General features: G+C 47.6%; 1 protein-coding gene across 7 annotated transcripts in view; it reads right to left on the reverse strand.

Annotated features, from left to right (window-relative positions):
- Positions 1–9,214: 9,214 nt before the first annotated feature.
- TOM1L2 (target of myb1 like 2 membrane trafficking protein) overlaps positions 9,215–20,112 on the reverse strand; it is a 107,604-nt gene continuing 96,706 nt past the window's right edge. For 4 of the 7 annotated variants that reach the window (XM_068243547.1, XM_068243546.1, XM_068243549.1 and 1 more), the window contains 3 exons: positions 18,741–18,800; positions 12,173–12,209; positions 9,215–10,751 (listed from right to left, as the gene is read on the reverse strand). In XM_068243547.1, coding sequence (XP_068099648.1) covers positions 10,612–10,751; positions 12,173–12,209; positions 18,741–18,800 — 237 coding nt within the window. In that variant the 3' untranslated portion in view covers positions 9,215–10,611. The remainder of the gene's footprint in view (positions 10,752–12,172; positions 12,210–18,740; positions 18,801–20,112) is intronic. The other 3 variants (XM_068243552.1, XM_068243550.1, XR_011022627.1) reach the window with 2 other exon arrangements.

Genomic DNA, 20,112 nt, shown 5'->3' on the forward strand with positions numbered 1-20,112 from the left:
GCCGACATTCGCGAGCAGAGTGATCAATCACCGCCTTGCGCGGTGATTATCATAGCAAAAGTAACAAATGTCAATTCATAAAGATTAGAGGTAGCGGTATGCGGACGGGTATTACCGCTACCTCTGATGTGGCGAGAAGCGTGCGGAATACATTGCAGTGAATGGGACAGACCTCCCAAGCAGCTGCAGAGAGAACACCGCACGGAGGGACTCCGCCTGCTTCTCCTGTTTCCGCATGTCTCCCGACAGCCTAACGCCTGCCTACAGCGGAATATCTCCGCACGCCTGTCACAAGTAGCAAAATTTTTATGAATTACCACCCTGAAGGCGGAAATACCGACAGCGGTGTTTCCCCGCTCAACGTTACCTTCCCGACAGCACTTTTATGAATCGAGGCCTATGAGCAGATTGTGTAGGTTAAACCCTCATACTACATGGCAGGGCATTAAGGAACTGCTAGTGTGTTTAACCATCTCCTGTCCTGTGATTCTCCTGACCCTTAGCGCAATGTTTCCCATCCTTTGTCTCATACTACATGGAATGGTAAAATTGGCCAAACAAAATAAATCCAGGTCTGGAGCTTTGGCTAACAGTCCGATCGGTAGACCATCGCTGAATTAAAAGTTGCCCTCGGACTTTGTTCGTTTGTCCCTGTTACCATCGAGAATCACTCGGGTTTTACTGTCATTTGTTGAGTGGTTGAGCGCGTGGACAGAGGTTTTACCAGCGCCAAAACTATGCCAGACGTTTAGGACGTAGGACGGCTGACAGGCAATGAAGCTGTCGCTTTGTGGCCTTACCTTCCAGTCAGAGGTGAAGATGTGTACTTTGCAATGAACCAATAATCCAGACGAGCTGCTAGTTTCGTTCTTGCCATTTTATTTTACGTACTTGTACATAATGTCAACACAGTAGTACATTTTAGCAAAACAAACTTGCTTTGTAGAAGACAGACGCACAGGGGAGGGGGGAGAGGATAATATACTCGGACGGGTTAATAACGCCTACAGACAATACCAACAACTCTCTAAAATGATTGACACTCTTCCACAGCTTAAAAATAAGATACACAAGGGTGGGGAAAAAAACAGTGCAACAAATAAATAATTTCCTCTTAACATTAAGAATCTACAATTAGTGTTTGCATGTATAAAATATAAAATAATTTAAGATATTAAATATACATGGTAGTTGTAGCATGTTATGGGGTTAGGAGGACGGCAGCCTGGCGACAGATCCATAACGCTGATTATCCTTCATCGGTAAAGCAGGCCGCCATTTTTAAAGTGTAACTGCGGTGATAAAATACATCTAGTAGATGTCTTCAACATTCCTTCCTCATCAATAATGCAATTGCCTCATGAATTAATTTCGCTTCTAAAAATGGATACGGCCCTGCAACAAAGTCCATTAACTACATTCTAAACCAACGACTTCCTGCTGGACTCCTACTGGACTCTACATCTGCAAGTCTTATCTAACTCATGAAGTAACTAGGCATCCATCAGCTCTGTGTTCTCCAAGTAGGGTCTGCCTGTCCACCCTGACCTCTTTCTCAGCCACCTTTAAAAGGGACTCTGAGCACCTCTCATGGGCATGCCTTTAAGCCAGACGACTTCCAACAAAGTCATGCTATGACCCCTCAGGAGGAGCCTCTTGCAATGGCCACGCGCGTCACTTCCTCTTCCTGCTTCATTCAGTGATGCACTTCTCTAATAGAGAAGACAGGGGTGACCCAGAAGTTATAACATAGCCAAGATGGCAGCTGTGAATTTTAAATTGAAATCAAACGAAAAGTATTTGGTGTAGAACGGCGATTCAGGCATCAAATGCAAGAGGAGAGCACAAGCTACAGAAAGGTATGCATCTGTAAGTACTTTGCAGTACTGGTCGGAGTCTTAAAGGCATGCCCATGAGAAGTGCTCGAAGTCCCTTTAACTCTGAAACTAGTTTCTAGCAGGGAAAAGAAGGTCACATGTGAGAAGTAGCAAGAGAGGTAGACCACTGATGGATATGTGGTCTGAGGATGCCTCATGAGTGATGTGAACATTTCCAGTGGATGTATTGAGAGTTTAGCAGGAGCAGAGGGGCCTAGAGGTGACAGGACACACAAGGGACTGGCACACATTAATGGGGATCGTGAACAACATGCTGCACGTTATTAATTGAAGTTGCTCCAGAGTTCTATCCAGATTAGGAAGGAAAATGAATCATGCTGACTACCTATATTATTGGTAAGGACTTTTGAAGAGATTTGTGATTAGGGACTGTGACAGAGATTTTGCTGTAACATCTTCCTGCCTCTAACCCTCCGGAGAGGAACACTCCCCTCCTGCCTCTGACCTCCAACCCTCCTGAGAGGAACACTCCCCTCCTGCCTCTGACCTCCACTCCTCCTGAGAGGAACACTCCCCTACTGCCTCTGACCTCCAACCCTCCTGAGAGGAACACTCCCCTACTGCCTCTGACTTCTAACCCTCCTGAGAGGAACACTCCCCTCCTGCCTCTGACCTCCACCCCTCCTGAGAGGAACACTCCCCTACTGCCTCTGACTTCCAACCCTCCTGAGAGGAACACTCCCCTCCTGCCTCTGACCTCCACCCCTCCTGAGAGGAACACTCCCCTCCTGCCTCTGACCTCCAACCCTCCAGAGAGGAACACTCCCCTACTGCCTCTGACCTCCAACCCTCCTGAGAGGAACACTCCCCTACTGCCTCTGACTTCCAACCCTCCTGAGAGGAACACTCCCCTCCTGCCTCTGACCTCCACTCCTCCTGAGAGGAACACTCCCCTCCTGCCTCTGATCTCCAACATTTCTGAGAGCAACACTCTGTTCCTGCATCTGACCTCCAACCTCCCAAGGAGGAACACTCTTCTCCTGCCTCTGACCTCCACTCCTCCTGAGAGGAACACTCCCCTCCTGCCTCTGACCTCCACTCCTCCTGAGAGGAACACTCCCCTCCTGCCTCTGACCTCCAACCCTCCAGGAAGGAACATTCCCCTCCTGCCTCTGACCTCCACTCCTCCTGAGAGGAACACTCCCCTCCTGCCTCTGACCTCCACTGCTCCTGAGAGGAACACTCCCCTCCTGCCTCTGACCTCCAACCCTCCAGGAAGGAACATTCCCCTCCTGCCTCTGACATCCAACCCTCCTGAGAGCAACACCCCCCCTCCTGCCTCTGACCTTCAACCCCCACTGAGAGCAACGCTCTCCTCCTGCCTCTGCTTTCCAACCCTCCAGGGAGGAACACTCCCCTCCTGCCTCTGATCTCCAACATTTCTGAGAGGAACACTCCCCTCCTGCCTCTGACCTCCAACCCTTCTGATAGGAACAATCTCTTCCTTCCTCTGACCTCCAACATTTCTGAGAGCAACACTCTCCTCCTTCCTCTGACCTCCAACCCTTCACTGAGGACCAGTCCCCCCTCCTGCATCTGACCTCCAACCTCCTCACTGAGGAACACTCCCTTCCTGCCTCTGACACCCAAACCCCCACCGAGGAACGGAATGCTCCCCTCCTGCCTCTGACCTCCAACCCCTCACTGAAGAATACTCTCCTCCAACCATCCTGGAAGGAACATCCTCCTCCTGCCTCTGACCTCCAACCCCCCCCACTGAAGAACAGTCCCCATCCTGCATCTGACCTCCAACCCCCTCACTGAGGAACACTCCCTTCCTGCCTCTGACCTCCAACCCCCCACTGAGGAACACTCCCCTCCTGCCTCTGACCTCCAACCCCCCACTGAGGAACAGTCCCCCTCCTGCCCCTTACCGCCGTTTATTAAAATAAACGTAACCGGACAAACATCTGGCTTAAATTTCATTCTTAACCGTGTTACTATCTAGACACCCTATAGTTCCCTTTAACCCTAATCCATTTTACCCCTTTACTCTGTAAACAGCAGCAGCGCCACGAGTATAATGTGCTACTGAAGGTTTAAAAACAAACAAAAATATTTAAAAAAAAAAAACCTTTTAAATAGTCCTCTGTGAATTTGCAGTGTTAGGAGAACCAGCGATTAAAAATCCAACCACCGGTCGAGACTAAGCAAAGCATCTATGCTAACAAGTGATTGTTTCCCTTGAAAACCCACATTCACGCCCCAAACCGGTGCATCCTATAGAAGTGCGTCTGACAAGTGCGAAACACTGCCCCGATTATTTATACCTCATCTTCAAAAAGGGGTCTGCTGCTTATAAAGGCCAAATCTGATATTTCCCACCGCTATAGTGCATTTAGTTTACATACACTGATAGCTCCATTGTTATCACAAAGGATACCTGTAGGGGAGGGGGGGTATGGAATTACATACTCACCCAGATGAGTGAAGGTTCTGGATCCCTTAGAGGCTTCCCGGTCCTCTCTGCGTCCCATAATTCCACAGCCAGGCCCCCATTGCAGCAATCTGACTAATGTCAAAGAAGCCTTTGGGTCTCCTCGGGGACCTGACTACTTCCAAAGTCGAGTGGCTTCATACTGTGCAAGCACGGACGCGCAGCAGAGAGTCGCTCATCTTTGGGGTTGCTTGGGTCTTTATAGAGCCGCTCCTCTGTGGGGGGGTCTTAACTGAGCTGCTCGTCTTTGGGGATGCTCAAGTCTTTACAGAGCTGCTCTCTTCAAGGATGCTTGGGTCTTTGTGGAAGTGCTCATCTTCGAGGATGCTCAGGTGTTTACGAAGACGCTAGTATTTGGGGGTGCTTGGGTCTTTACAAAGCTGCTCGTCTTCGGGGATGCTTGGGTCTTTATGGAACTGCTCGTCTTCAGGGATGCTCAGGTCTTTACAGAGCCGCTAGTCTTCAGGGGTGCTTGGGTCTTTACAGAGCCGCTCGTCTTGGGGGGTGCCTGGAGACCCGAGTACCTCCAAAGCCTGCCTGAAGAGGGCCAGAGACGCAACTGGCAGGAGATTTGAATGGGGGATGAAGGTGGGCCTAGAGCACAGAGAGAGGACTGGGGAAACTCAATGGGAACCAGAGTCTTACTCCAGAACCCCCCCTCTACAGGTATCCTTTAAGACATACGCTAATCCATGACCTTCTCAGAGACCCCCAGGAAGCAGTTTTTATGCACATCATATGACTGCTCTGACACCAGGCTGCTTACATTCAGACAGTGAAGCGACTGAGAACTGAAAGGGGAGTAAATACAATCCACAAGGGCAGCAGTGTAACGAACGACGCACCTCCCCTTCGCAGTGTCAACCGGCACAGAGAAAATATGGCATCCGAAAGAATCAAAGGACAAGTTCAATCATGGCTTCCACGCTCTATCTACATGCTATGGGAGTATAAAGGCTTCCTGCAGAGCCATAGAGGATTCTGGGTACAATAAAAAGCTCTGCAGGTTCTGAAGCTGCTGATTTAAAGGAGGACTCCACCCGAAAGCAATCACTTCACTTTGAGTGACAGTTGGTTATCTGCCATATTCAATCATCATGATATCGATGTCGACAATCGAATCATGAATGGGCACCCTTATATTGTATAATCAGCTGGTATAGTGTGTGACCAGCTTAACCATACAGCAAGCTGTGACCATCCAATCAGATTTTCCTCCAGTAAGATAACCGGAGGTGACAAAATGTGATTGGTTGGTCTGCAGGAATCTACAGGTTTATGGCCAATGAGAGACAGATGGTTTCAGACACCGAGCCTGAGGCCAGAATAACTCGCAGGAAAGTTCTGGGTGGACTGCTCCTTTAAATCCTCTTTCCTGTAGCATATGGTGTATGGACAGGAAGTCATTTTGGGGTCTATGAACAAAAGTCTGGGAAGTGCGGGCAGATGTGTCGGCATTCCCTGGCATCATCACCGGCACTCAGGTCATGTCTGACGGCACATGTCCCGGCTCACACAAATAACGGGGCAGAAATAGGTTCAAAGTAAAACGTGTAACATAAATATTAGATCAATAATAACTTCCTCTTCCATTACCGACTGAAGAGATCAGAGAATCCCCAGGCTGCTTACTCCATGTGTACAACACTACACAACGGCACTATGTACAGGTCTGTCATCTGCTATCTGTACATCAGGTCTGGTTAGTGTGGTCTGTATTCAAATCATTTCCTTTCCGTGTCCCAGCTGATCACCTGACCTCAAGTACAGACAACCGATCACAGATAGGGGAATCCTCCCGCCATGCACAATATAACAATCTTATGTACATCTGTTATCTGCTCTGTACATCAGGTCTGGCTAGTGTTGTCTATATACAAATCATTTCCTTTCAGTGCCCTGCAGATCATCTGACCTCAAGTACAGACAAACGATCACAGATAGGGGAATCATCCAGCCATGCACAACATAACAGTATTATGTACATGTCTGTCATCTGCTATCTGTACATCAGGACTGTTTAGTGTTGTCTGCATTTAAATCATATCTTCTCAGTGCCCCTATGATCATCTGACCTGAACTCGAGGCAACCGATCACAGATATGAGAAACATCCCGCCATGCACAATATAACAGTATTATGTAGATGTCGGTTTTCTGCTATCTGTACATCAGGTCTGGCTAGTGTTGTCTGTATTCAAATAATTTCCTTTCAGTACCTGAGGAACATTAACCAAGAACAGGCAAAAGATCACAGATACCTGAATAATCCTCCTGTCAAACCCAAATGCATCTGATATCTGTACATCAGGTCTGGTTAGTATTCAAATCATTTCCCCAGTGCCCAGCGATCACCTGACCTCAAGTACAGCCAACAGATCACAGATATGCAAATCCTGTCACGCACGATATTATGTAGATATGTACAGGTCTGCCGCCTGCTATCTGCACATACTGATTGCAGGCAATAGAAAGTCAGTCCAGGGTTCCCAGGTCTCTCCAGGGAGGTAAAATTAGTCATTAAAGCCTTTCTACACTATGTCAGGAAGAAACATTATACTCACCTCTACAGGAAGGCTCCGCCCAGCCCTTCTATCTCTTAATTCCGTGGTTCCTTCTCACCCAGCACAGCAGTAAAGCGTAAGATACTATCTCCAATCTCTGATGCCCATTTATCCCCGCGGTTTCCAGTTACAATACATGTAACCGGGTAATGGGCTCGTCACTCAAAGCCGCCGCCCCCTTCTTTACCATGGTAGATGGTACCTGAAGGACTGGCAGCCATTGAGGCAGGGCCGTTTCTGGCCATTTTGGTGCCCCAGACAAGGTACCTTTTTCTTCCCCAAGTCTTATGAATAGGAAGATCGTAGCCTGCATTCATCTGTTTTGCAGGCAGGTACATAAAACAAAATCGATAAAAATGAGCAAACAATAGCTCTGTAGGGACACCTCCTACTGGTGTTCCCTCAGTCTTTCGCCTGACTTGCCTATGCCTAAAAACAGCCCTGCGTTCTGTACTACACGGCCAGGAGACATTGCTGCCGTCAGAGTGACGCCAAGCTGAAGGGGCCTTCCAAAGACACACAAACCGAGCCAGGACGAGCCTCTGATGGGCGAGTATACCATTCATTCCTTAAAGTGAACCACAGACAAAAGTACTCACCTGGGTCTTCCTCCAGCCCCAGGCGAGTATAAAACTTGAGACTTCTTTCGTCTCAGGCAAGCCAGGAGTACTACTTATGATAAAAACTACATTATTGTTTGGCGGCTTCAAGAAACTGTTAAAATGGTAAGTGGAACAAGTACAGATGCTTGGATAGAGCTTTGTAGAATCGGGGAATGTTTTGAAACAATAAACATGCACAATGTGCCAACAGTGGACTCTCTTAATAATAATAATAGACCCTTTAGTGATCAACTTAACCCAGATGAGAGGTAAGGAAGCTGTGCAAACATTGCAGTTCAGGTATACATTACTCCTCTCTCTCTCAGTGAGATATATATATATATATACATACATATACACATACACACCGTCTTCGGAGAGGTGAGGCATGCAGTGCTATTGCAGTCACTCCAGAGGTGCAGAGAGGATAGGGGGGACATTTACAAGAGATAGAGTAGGTATGTGCAGAGCGCCATCTAGTGGGACACTACCGCAAAATACTATAAAAGCAGGCCACAAGCCTAGCTAACCTCCCCTCCGTCCTCCAACCACAGGTACAGGCCACTCGCCACATGAGGGTCGCCCACAGAATGCCGGCTGTATGGGCCAGAGACCCCCATACAACAGAAGGTGTTTGGGAAATACCTTTAACCCTTAGACTGCCGCTAATTCTAAAAATAAGCGATGAGACTGTGCCACTATTGCAGAATACTGGTCTTTAGGAATTTCCATTCGTTCGCCTATCATCGCGGACGTCTAAAGACATCTCTTTGTCACACTTACTTCCAAAGACACACTTCTAGATGTCCACGGCGTATGGAGGGAACATACGGAAACACTTAAAGGCGTTTACGGCAGACAAATTAAGTTTTGCAGAAAAAAAAAAAAGGTCTATGGTTGTTCGTGGCGCACAGAGGCAGAAATTCCAAAGTGTCTAAAGATGTCCACGGCAGCCTAAAGCTGGGTACACACGATGCAATTTTCTGACAGATCTACTGTCGGATCGATTATTTCTGTCAGGTCCGATCTGATTTCCGATCAATTTTTTATAGAAGTGAGTGAATGGAAAATTGAACGAAAGATGGATCAGGAATCAGATTGGACATGTTGGAAATAATGACAGTAAATCTGTCAGAAAATTGCATCGTGTGTACCTAACATGAGGGTTAACGGTTAGCTGTACAAGATTTCCTTGCGAGCTTCCAAAACGTACAGTTTCTTCGTCAGGAACGATACAGAGCTGGATCAGAAACTTATTAAAGTAACACTATCGCCAAAATCTTAAAATATCTGTAAACACATACAGATAAGAAGTACATTTCTTCCAGAGTAAAATGAGCCATAAATTACTTTTCTCCTATGTTGCTGTCACCTACAGTAGCTAGTAGAAATCTGACATTACTGACAGGTTTTAGACTAGTCCATCTCCTTATGGGAAGTTCAGGGTTTTCTTTATTTTCAAAAGCACTTAGTGAATGGTAGTTGCTTCATCCAACTGCCACAAAAGTGTACAGTGAGCTGGGAAGCTGGTCAGCATCCTTATATAAATCTTTTTCAGGGAGTGTCTTTATAAAGAATAGAGGTCATGCTGAGAATCCCCCATGAAGAGATGGACTAGCCCAAAACCTGTCAGTAATGTCATATTTCTACTACCTACTGTAAGTGACAGCAACATAGGAGAAAAGTCATTCATCACTCATTTTACTCTGGGAGAAACGTACTTCTTATTTGTATGTTTACATAGATTTAACATTTTAGGATTTTCGCGATAGCGGTCCTTTAAGCCATTGTTTACATGGGCAAGCTTATATACCAGTAAACCCATATCCTGAAAAAGAATTGCACTGCAGGTGCGCCTGTGCCTACTTAAAGGGAACCTACACTGAGAGGGATATGGATGTTTCCTTTTAAACAATACTAGTTGCCTGGCTGTCCTGCTGATCTCTGTGGCTGCAGTAGTGACTGAATCACACACCTGAAACAGGCATGCAGCTAATCCAATCTGACTTCAGTTAGAGCACCTGATCTGCATGCTTGTTCAGGGGCTGTGGCTAAAAGTATTAGAGACACAGGATCAGCAGGAGAGCCAGGCAACTGGTATTATTTTAAAAGGAAAAACCCATATCCTCCTGAGTTTAGGTTCCCTTTAAAGCCTATGTTTTGCATTGTGGGCATCACAGGCACAGGAGTTGCGTAGTTTTATGGCTGTAGTCCTAAATCAGGCGTGGCTGTTGGCTCCACACACTTCTGTATTATGCGATAGTGCGTGTCAGAAATAGCTTCTCTACAGTTCTGATCCAGTTCTCTATCATGCCTGAAGAAGTAAACGTAAAGTTTCGAAAGCTTGCAAGAAAATCGTGTACAGCTAGTCGTTAAAGGCATCACCTAAACAACTTTTGTAGTTATGTCTTTAAAAACAAAATGCTGAGCGTTACCGCCAACCAGGCTTTGCCAGAATCCGAATACTATTGTGCCGCCGGCGCAGTGCCACGCAGCTAGAGGGAGCCATTCTGACCACACTTAACGCTTCAGGGAACTGTGACATCACTGGAGCAATGATGGAATGTTTAGTGAGGTTGTAAGGTGAGGAGCCAGAGTAGAGAGAAGCAATAACAGCAGCCAATCGGATTTCAGGTTACTGCCCTCAGAGCAGAAGAAGATGGACCCCGATTGGTTGCTGTACAATGCATCATCACATAGCACAAAGCTCCTTTCCCTGCTGAATGTGTTGCCTGGGTTACGAATTCACAATATGGCTACATCCAAAATACCTCAGAGTTCAACATGTCTAATAGGCTCACAAAATGGCGGCACCCACTGCATGACCTACCTAATAGTAGCAGATTTACAGGCTTGTCAGATAGCAGGTGGCGCGCTCCAGTGATGTCACTAGTTAAACATTACTTAGAGATTTGTGGACAGGTTTAGGCCATAGAATGGCGTCCGCAGTAACAGTTGGGCCTAGATTCAGTGCATGGCTAGGAGACAGACTGGATGGCCTGCGTGTGGCGATGGACCCGGGATTCAGTGCTTGGCTAGGAGACAGACTGGATGGCCTGCGTGTGGCGATGGACGGGGAGTGCAGTGAGTGCTATACCGAATGGAGATCATTTACAGAGCAAACAGCGTATCGTCGGCCCGCTCCTGCTTCTTCGGGTTCGGCATCACGGCCGGCTCTGTGCTGGGGGGAGACGGGAGGTCCGGTACTCTCTCTGCAGCTTTGGCTCTCTCTTCTAGGAACTTGTCAAACTCTGGAGAAAAAAATATATACATTAATGAAAAAAATTACATTAGTGCATGTGTGCAGAACTTCATTTCTGCTCTAAAAGATAAGCAACAGCATAATAACCTTTACAGAAAAACATTTCCTTGTTACTGCTTATAGAGCTCCTACAGAGATGCTGCAGTGTATTTAAGTCCTGGTTTGCTAGGAGCAGAGAAATGGTTAACCTCCTATGTTTACATATTAGCTTAGTATTTGGCAGAGAGCTTATAACTCAAAATTGCCTGTTTAACCTTCCTGGCGGTAAACCAGAACGTAGTTCGGGGTAAGCCGCGCAGGAGGTTTCCTCAGGCCCTGCTGGGCCGATTTGCTTAATTTTTCTTTTTGCTGAACACAGCTAGCACTTAGTTAGCTGTGTCAGCACACCGATCGCTGCCGGCCCGCGCTCAATCGCCGCTATCCGCTCCCCCCCCCCCCCCAGACCCTGTGCGCTGCATGGCTAATCAGTGCCAGGCAGCGCTGAGGGGTGGATCGGGACTCCCAAAGACGTCACGACGTCGGTGACGTCATCCCGTCCCGTCGACGGGGGACGCCCTCCAGGAAATCCCGTTCTTGGAACAGGATTTCCTGATCGGAGATCGCCTAAGGCGATCGAAGCGGGCAGGGGGATGCCGCTGAGCAGCGGCTATCATGTAGCAAGCCTTCGGCTCGCTACATGATATAAAAAAACAAAAAAAAAAAAACTGCTGCGCTGCCTCCTGGCGGAAAACATTAGACCACCAGGAGGGTTAATTGCAGATAAGTGAGAATTAAACTAAACAGGCTGTTCTCTATAAACACACACAACGTGGACACGGTGGATTTCTTAGTATTTCCTTCACTACTTGCAAGTGTTCAGAGAACCTGAGGTGGGGACAAATTAAAAAAAAAAAAACTATGCTAACTGATCCAGGGGACTGGGCGGATCAGGCAGCCTCCATATCCGCCGCTCCCTTACTTTCACTTTCGTGACCTCTGGGGTCACGACGCGGAAGGAGAGTGAGCTAATCTCTCAGCATTGAGGGAGGTGGCGGAGCAGCAGGGGGAGTGGCCAGGGAGAGAGAGCTGACCAATGGCAGATGGAAAGCCTACAGGAATGGCTCCCAGTGGGCGTTTTGAGCATGGATCAATCTCTTCCTTTTCCCTCGAGATTAGCAACAATAATTGTTGCCAATTTCGGAGTGTGTGCGTGTGTGAGCGCGGCTGTGGGGGGGGGGGGGGGGGGGGCACAGAGAGCAGCGCAGAGGGGACTCAGAGGCATGTCTCTGTATCCCATCTGCTCCCCTACCGCATCGCCTTTGTTGCACTTTAAAACTAGCTCAAGGTCATGGATGCCCCTCCAATCTAATAACATGACCAGAATCTCAATCTCATTTATATATCTTTATTGTAGAAATACAAAGAATGTACCTTCGCTGGTCACGCCTTCCTCCAGCTCCTCCCCCTTCTGTAAAAAGAAAACACAACGTTATTACCGGTAACATGGCCAATGGAAAGTATACCGAAAGCTAATTATCAAACAAATACCGGTAACAACTTGGTATGAAGAGAGGAAAATACCTGGTGTCACTAGCAATTACTGACCTGTCTGCTTAAGAAAAGGGAATAGTACTTTCAATGAATGCAGGTCCAAAAATATTCTACTTTCTCGTCTCTTTTTAATAAGCGAGAGTGAAGGGATCTTTTTACATTTGTGTGCACCCCCCACACTAACCACCCCCTTCTCTGCCCAACACTAAACAAAGAGCGTCTAGTGTTGCTGTAAACTCCCGACCCCAAAGCCCCCCTCCCCCGGTACATCATCGGGCTAGTAATGCCAATAGAATATTGATAATTTTAGGGATATTCTACTATTATCCTGCTCTGCAGTCCAATTCTCACATTTACCCTCCCAATTCTCACACCAATCTCCCCCTCATATATGCCTAACCATAACTCCCCCAGTGCCCTAAAGTCAGAATATGTCCCAGTGCTTGAAGCCTTCCCCGGAACTTGGCTAGGTGGTGGCAAAGCGCCTTAAGCCCAATTACGGTAATAAGGCGTCTATAAGATAATCCGCCACCTAAATTACCCCAGTGCGCAGATATACTATAGCCTAGCTCTTATTAGCACTCCCCCATGGCTCCGTTGATAGCCAGACTTTGCCTGCACGCAGCTCTCCATCCTCCCGATACAAGCTTCTGGCTGTGAAGGCGGAAGTGTTTGGAAGATGGAGAGTAGTGTGCAGCGCATTGCTGAGAGGCGGAGACATGGGAGAGTTAACTCTTTCTGCTGTGGTCCACTCCCGCTCACATCACCAGCTAATCCCTACTAAACGGTTCCAATCACAATTAGGAGTGCCGATACGCACATCCAACAGCTGTGGTCTCACGTCTCCCCAATACAAGTGCGTACAATATTCATTGCTATTACTCCTCCTACAGGGGTGCGGGGAAAGATTGTGAACGCAATAACATTTCCTATATATTTATATGAATGTGACCTAAATCATCATTGGATATTCAAACAAGTCTTAAAAGTAGATGAAAAAAGAATGAAACACAAATTGTTATATTTGGTCATTAGCTGAAAAAGAAAAAAAAACAGGATGCAAAAACATATCTGTGTGTGACAAAAAGAAGTGAATGACGTCCTCAGTATTTGAGGTCACCCCCATGTGCAGCAATAACTGCAGCTAAAGGTTTGCGGTAACTGCTGATCAGGCCAGCACATAAATTTAGAGGAAATGTACAGAATCCCTATGTTCAGAAGAGATTCAGTCCCATTAGGTCTTTCCACAACATTTCAGTTGGATTAGGGTCAGGACTTGGCCATTCCAGAACATTTACTTTTCCCTTCTAGAACATCTTGTGTGTCCAGGATCACTGTCTTACTCCATGACTCTCTGGCTCTTAACCAATTCACTTTTTCTTCTTGGCGATATCTTTACACCTTATCAAGAAAATGCTTTTAAAGCCTCCACCAAGCAAGAGAATAATGATTTGGCAGTACCTTTTCACCTACTTTGTGGTACTTTTATAATTGCAAAGTGCTGAAAATGTATTTTAATATGAAGATAAAAAATGATCTCCTAGGAGAAAACGTAGGTGAAAAGGTTAAATTGAATAAGGGCTTCTGTCTCTTGAGATTCAGATCATGGACAGATGTCTGACATGTTTCTTTAAAGTTCAATGGTAAGTTCAGAAATCATTGAACCATCCACGATGGCAAACAGTCCAGGCCCAAATGCTACAAACAAGGCCCAAAACATAATGCTCCCACCACCACGTTTCACAGATGGGATAAGGGCCTTAGGCTGGAATGCAGTATTTTTCCTGCTCCAATATAAAGGTTCCTCATTTAAGCCAAAATCTTTCATGTTGGCTCCATGTGTCCACAAAACAGCCTTCCAGTATCTTTCTGGTTTGTTCACATGGTCTTTAGTAAACTTTGGGCAGTCAGCAATGTTTTGGTGGAGAGAGGTGGCCGCCTCCTTGCTACCCTGCCATATACACCATTGCTGGTCGGTGATCTCCTGATAGTGGACTCAAACATCAACATTCACCATTGTGAGGCAGGCCTTCAGATGCTTAGAAGTTACTCTGGGTTCCTGTGTAACCTCTCGGACTATAAGACACATTGCAGCTGGAGTGATCATTAATGGTTGACCACTACTAGCTAGGGTAATATTGGTCTTGAATTTCCTCCAATCGTAAACAATCTGTCTGACTGTTGATTGGCGGAATCCAAACTCTTCAGAGATGGTCATGTGACCTTTCCCAGCTTTATGGTCATTGACTCTTGTCTGATGTCCTCAGACTCTTCCCCTGGTTTGAGCCATAAGTCCACAAATGTGTAGTATGTGTGACCAGGTTTTGCTGTTCCCCGATTGTCATCCTATTGAATAAAAACATTGGACTCCGATGTCACCTTCAATTTATAGGACTATCCTAAGGAATCACTTATGTTTGTCAAATACAGATACATTATTGGCTCATTATTTTTCTAAAAATATACGACCAAATCATATTATTTGTGTTTCATTTGCTTAAAGGGAACCCAAAGTGTTCACCTGAACTGAGAGGAGTATGAAGGCTGCCATATTTATTTCCTTTTAAACAATACCAGTTGCCTGGCAGCCCTGTTGATCCTCTGCCTCTAATACTTTTAGCCATAGACCTTTAACAAACATGCAGCAGATCAGGTGCTCTGACTCGTTCCTGGGTTTTGCCTCAGACACTACTTATGCCAGAAGATGAGCAGGGCTGCCAGGCAAATGGCATGGTTTACAAGATTATAAATATGGCAGTCTATAACTAGGCTTTCGTTATCCACTTTTAGGACTTGACCGAGCTATCATTTGCTTTGAACACTGTAGGTGACTGCTTGTCTGACGCGTCACTCTCGGAATGTGTTTGGATAAAGGCCAGTAGGCCTGGACCTTTGCCAGTATGCATGGACCTTTGTCTTCACATTACGTTCAGGTCCACATCATTTGCTGCTGCAGCACTGCACAAATAAAGTGTAGGTCTAACCCTTGGATCGAAACCATACTAGTCTTTCTCGGTGTTTCAATCCCATAGTGGAAGACTATCTGAACTGCGTGTATTGACACACCCGTTACAAGTGAAATTGAAACACTGTGAAGAGATTCACGTCGAGAGTCATGTGCAAATGATTAAGTTTTCATACGTATTGTGTCACGTGACACCCGGTTTCAGGCAATGAAGATCATCAGATGTCTCGTCCTATAAATGCAATCAGTGACAAGGATGAAGGATGACTGGAAGAGGTCAGTGACCTGTAGAACCGTTACCGGCCGGGGAAGGAGGCCGCATCCTCCAGCTGTGTGACCGGAATTTATAGTGCGTCTGTTCAGTTTCGGCATGTTCTCTGATGTTCCTGCGTCCATCCCTTCACACATCGCTGGATGATGCTCACCTCATGCTCAAGTTCCGGTCACGCAGCTGCAGGACATGGTTTCCTTCCCAGGGCAGGTTCTAGTCTGTTTGCTGCCTGAAGCAAACTTGTGAGGATGCCCCTTCCCCCACGGATTGGAATGATCGCACATCACCTGACAATTTGCACCACCATTTTATACATGCGGTGAGCCCCCCAAAACACCCCCAGTATAGGTTGGCCAGGTACAGTGGCTCCCAGTTTAGGTTAGCCAGGTACAGTTGCCCCCAGTATAGGTTGGCCAGGTACAGTTGCCCCCAGTATAGGTTAGCCAGGTACAGTGGCTCCCAGTTTAGGTTAGCCAGGTACAGTTGCCCCCAGTATAGGTTAGCCAGGTACAGTTGCCCCAGTATAGGTTAGCCAGGTACAGTTGCCCCCAGTATAGGTTAGCCAGGTACAGTTGCCCCCAGTATAGGTTGGCCAGGTACAGTTGCCCCCAGTATAGGTTAGCCAGGTACAGTTGCCCCCAGTATAGGTTGGCCAGGTACAGTTGCCCCCAGTATAGGTTAGCCAGGTACAGTTGCCCCCAGTTTAGGTTAGCCAGGTACAGTTGCCCCCAGTATAGGTTAGCCAGGTACAGTTACCCCCAGTATAGGTTGGCCAGGTACAGTTGCCCCCAGTATAGGTTGGCCAGGTACAGTTGCCCCCAGTATAGGTTGGCCAGGTACAGTTGCCCCCAGTATAGGTTGGCCAGGTACAGTTGCCCCCAGTATAGGTTAGCCAGGTACAGTTGCCCCCAGTATACGTTAGTCAGGTACAGTTGCCCCCAGTATAGGTTAGGCAGGTACAGTTGCCCCCAGTATAGGTTGGCCAGGTACAGTTGCCCCCAGTATAGGTTGGCCAGGTACAGTTGCCCCCAGTATACGTTAGCCAGGTACAGTTGCCCCCAGTATACGTTAGCCAGGTACATTTGCCCCCAGTATATGTTAGCCAGGTACAGTTGCCCCCAGTATAGGTTGGCCAAGTACAGTTGCCCCCAGTATAGGTTAGCCAGGTACAGTGGCCCCCCAGTATAGGTTAGCCAGGTACAGTTGCCTCCAGTATAGGTTAGCCAGGTACAGTTGCCCCCAGTATAGGTTAGCCAGGTACAGTTGCCCCCAGTATAGGTTGGCCAGGTACAGTTGCCCCCAGTATAGGTTGGCCAGGCACTGTTGCCCCCAGTATAGGTTGGCCAGGCACTCTCTTCACTTCCTCTTTCTGCCTGGTGCTGCCCCCAGACTTCTGCCACCTGAGGAAGTCGCCTCACTTGGTATCATGGGCGGACCGGGCCTGCTCCTTCCCCAGCCGTTACCTGCCAGCAGGCACAATTATTCAGAGTTCTAACTTATACTATCTGCTCATTAGGTGCTGGACCATTGTATCGGAGGTATGCAGGGTAACGCAACAGCAATGAAAGTCTATGGTGGCCAGTACACTTACCTCGTCGCGATGCACCGGAAGTTTCTGAATCACCACCGATCTACCGCAAAGTCACCAGCGTGTCACTGTCAGACTTCTGCTGCCACGTAATGCATGGAAGTCTATGGGCGATGTAGAAATGTAAAATACGCTGATAGTGGCGGTGTGGCATGCATACGTGGAACTATGCAAGTACCGCGGGGAACCTAGGAATCTCAGTGATGTAATTCCTGCCCAGCAGGGAGTAAGTCACTGAGCGGGGGCAGTGCTATGCATATGACAGTCAGGGCACTCTGCCAGCAGGGAGTAAGTCACTGAGCGGGGGCAGTGCTATGCATATGACCCTGTCAGCACACTCTGCCCAGCAGGGAGTACATCACTGAGCAGGGGCGGTGCTATGCATATGACCCTGTTGGCACACTCTGCTCTGCCAAGCAGGGAGTACGTCACTGAGCGGGGGGCAGTGCTATGCATAGGACCCTGTCAGCACACTCTGCCCAGCAGGGAGTACGTCACTGAGCAGGGGGCGGTGCTATGCATATGACAGGGCACTCTGCCAGCAGGGAGTAAGTCACTGAGCGGGGGCGGTGCTATGCATATGACAGGGCACTCTGCCAGCAGGGAGTAAGTCACTGAGCGGGGGCAGTGCTATGCATATGACCCTGTCAGCACACTCTGCCCAGCAGGGAGTACATCACTGAGCAGGGGCGGTGCTATGCATATGACCCTGTTGGCACACTCTGCTCTGCCAAGCAGGGAGTACGTCACTGAGCGGGGGCGGTGCTATGCATGACCCTGTTGGCACACTCTGCCAAGCAGGGAGTACGTCACTGAGCGGGGGTGGTGCTATGCATATGACCCTGTTGGCACACTCTGCCTGGCAGGGAGTACGTCACTGAGTGGGGCGGTGCTATGCATATGACCCTGTCAGCACACTCTGCACAGCAAGGAGTACGTCACTGATCTGGGGCAGTGCTATGCATATGACCGTTAGGGCACTCTACCCAGCAGGGAGCATGTCACTAAGCGGGGGCGGCGCTATGCGCATATGACCCTTTTCAGTGCACTCTGTTGCAGGGTCAATGTGTTCAGCTGCTACTATGGACTACAGGTCACTGGCGTCTTCAAGGCATCGCTTCTTCATTTTTTCTAATCAAATCGCCACTGATCACATTTCAGGGAAGAGCTATCTGCTGGTCCTTATTGCCCGAAATCTGTAATCATTTGCATATGACTCTCTCTTCTGCTGGTAGTGGCAATGCACATTTATAATAATGCTCAAATAATAACTGAGTGTATTTGGAGTTAAACTGACCACTCTGCATTTGCATTTAAACAAGAGTCTTGCATAAGGTCTCCTTACTGAATAGGTATTGGTTTACTGAACAGTAAGTACTGAGATTTGAACCCGGTGTCAGAGGCAGAGGCCTTAACCAGCCACTATCCAACCACTGTGCAAGTTATACATGATGTAAGAATTCTAAGTATTATACACGGTTGTATCTACAATGACATATAAATACAATTTAACCAATTCTAGCAGAAAAAGGCAGAAATTAATAGAAGAACAATGCACTCTGGAACCCGTATTTCCAGCTATTTCTCAGGCCAGAGATTAGAAGCACCCAGAAGGCATCCTCACCACGTCTGTACCAAGCCACTCCTCCAGATCTTCCATGTCAGAGGTGTGCGTCACGGGGATCTACGGCAAGCAGGTGAAGCCAAAACACATCCACAAGCATGAGGCATGGCAGGGCGGCCCAAATCAAAATGTGACAAAAGCCAGATGCAAAATAAAGAAATAAACAAAAAGCAAAATGTGAAACATGCTGGTGTTCAAACAAACCAAACAAAATAACGAGAAATAAAGTGACTGGTTATAATGTGGAGGGAAGAGGTTAAAATAATGGCATGGTAATGTGAAACGAACATAAAAATGATTAGGAATGTAAAGGACGCCCACAGCAGCAAATTATCCAATCGGCATGGAGGAAATGAACAGAAACGGCACCCGAGTTACAGGGGGTATGTGAGGAAGACACAGGTTAGGACAGCGCAGCCCCCCTTCCTAATTCTCCGTTAGCTTACGTTCACACTAGTGCTCACACTTTGCTGTTGATCTCCGATACCTGCCAAATGCGGACAATGGCGTACTACAACGTTTCAAGTCAATTTAAAAGCGGTCAGTTGTCTGCACCTAATATTGTTCTGTTATGCGCTGTGCGTGTTCCAACATAAGTCTGTTATGACGCTCGCCTGTGTCTGGGGAGATTAGCCAGGTGCTGGACATTGCAGCGACGTTTGCGGGACAAGCCTCGGGTTCAACGCCCGGGGTCAGCGTCAGTCGGAACTGTCGTATAGGAATCAACTGTCAACCCGTATCAAGCAGTTGCGACAGCAGAAAAATGTGTCGGTGTATTTCAACCTGCTCAAGCAATCAAGACCCCAAAAAATAGATTTTTTGAGTGACAAGCAATAGTTTCCATGATTTTGCGATGGGTATAGGCCCGCGACTCCGCAAACGGTTAGCGATGCGCTGTGGTAACGACCGTCGCAGCGGATCAAACCTGTAAAGGAATAGTCAGGAATATTAACACATACATTTTTACGCGTTAGTGGTGCAACGCGTAAACGTTTACGCCCAACGTTTTACGTGTTGCGCCACTAACACGTAAAAATGTATGTATTAATGTTCCTGCACCAGGGGGAATGCGTAAAAATGTACGCAATGTGGCCCGCCGACCCCGAGGTCGGCAAAAACTAAACTAGCTGGCGGCGGGGGACTGGAGCAGCAGTGAGTGGCTGGTAGAAGACCCAGGTAAGTGAAACTCACTTTTTTTTTTGCCTGACGATTCCTTTAAGACCCCCGACGACTCCACGTAAAGTACCGCAATTGCTCGACTTTCCTTTCACGGACATTGGGTGTACCCGCCCGCAGGAAAATGGATCGGGGAGACCTTATGGTTGAGGGACGTCACTGGGCTCCATCTTCCGGGGTTGCGAGGTGAGTATTC

Source organism: Hyperolius riggenbachi, chromosome 7 (genome assembly GCF_040937935.1).
Source record: "Hyperolius riggenbachi isolate aHypRig1 chromosome 7, aHypRig1.pri, whole genome shotgun sequence".
NCBI classification, from domain to species: Eukaryota; Metazoa; Chordata; class Amphibia; order Anura; family Hyperoliidae; genus Hyperolius; species Hyperolius riggenbachi.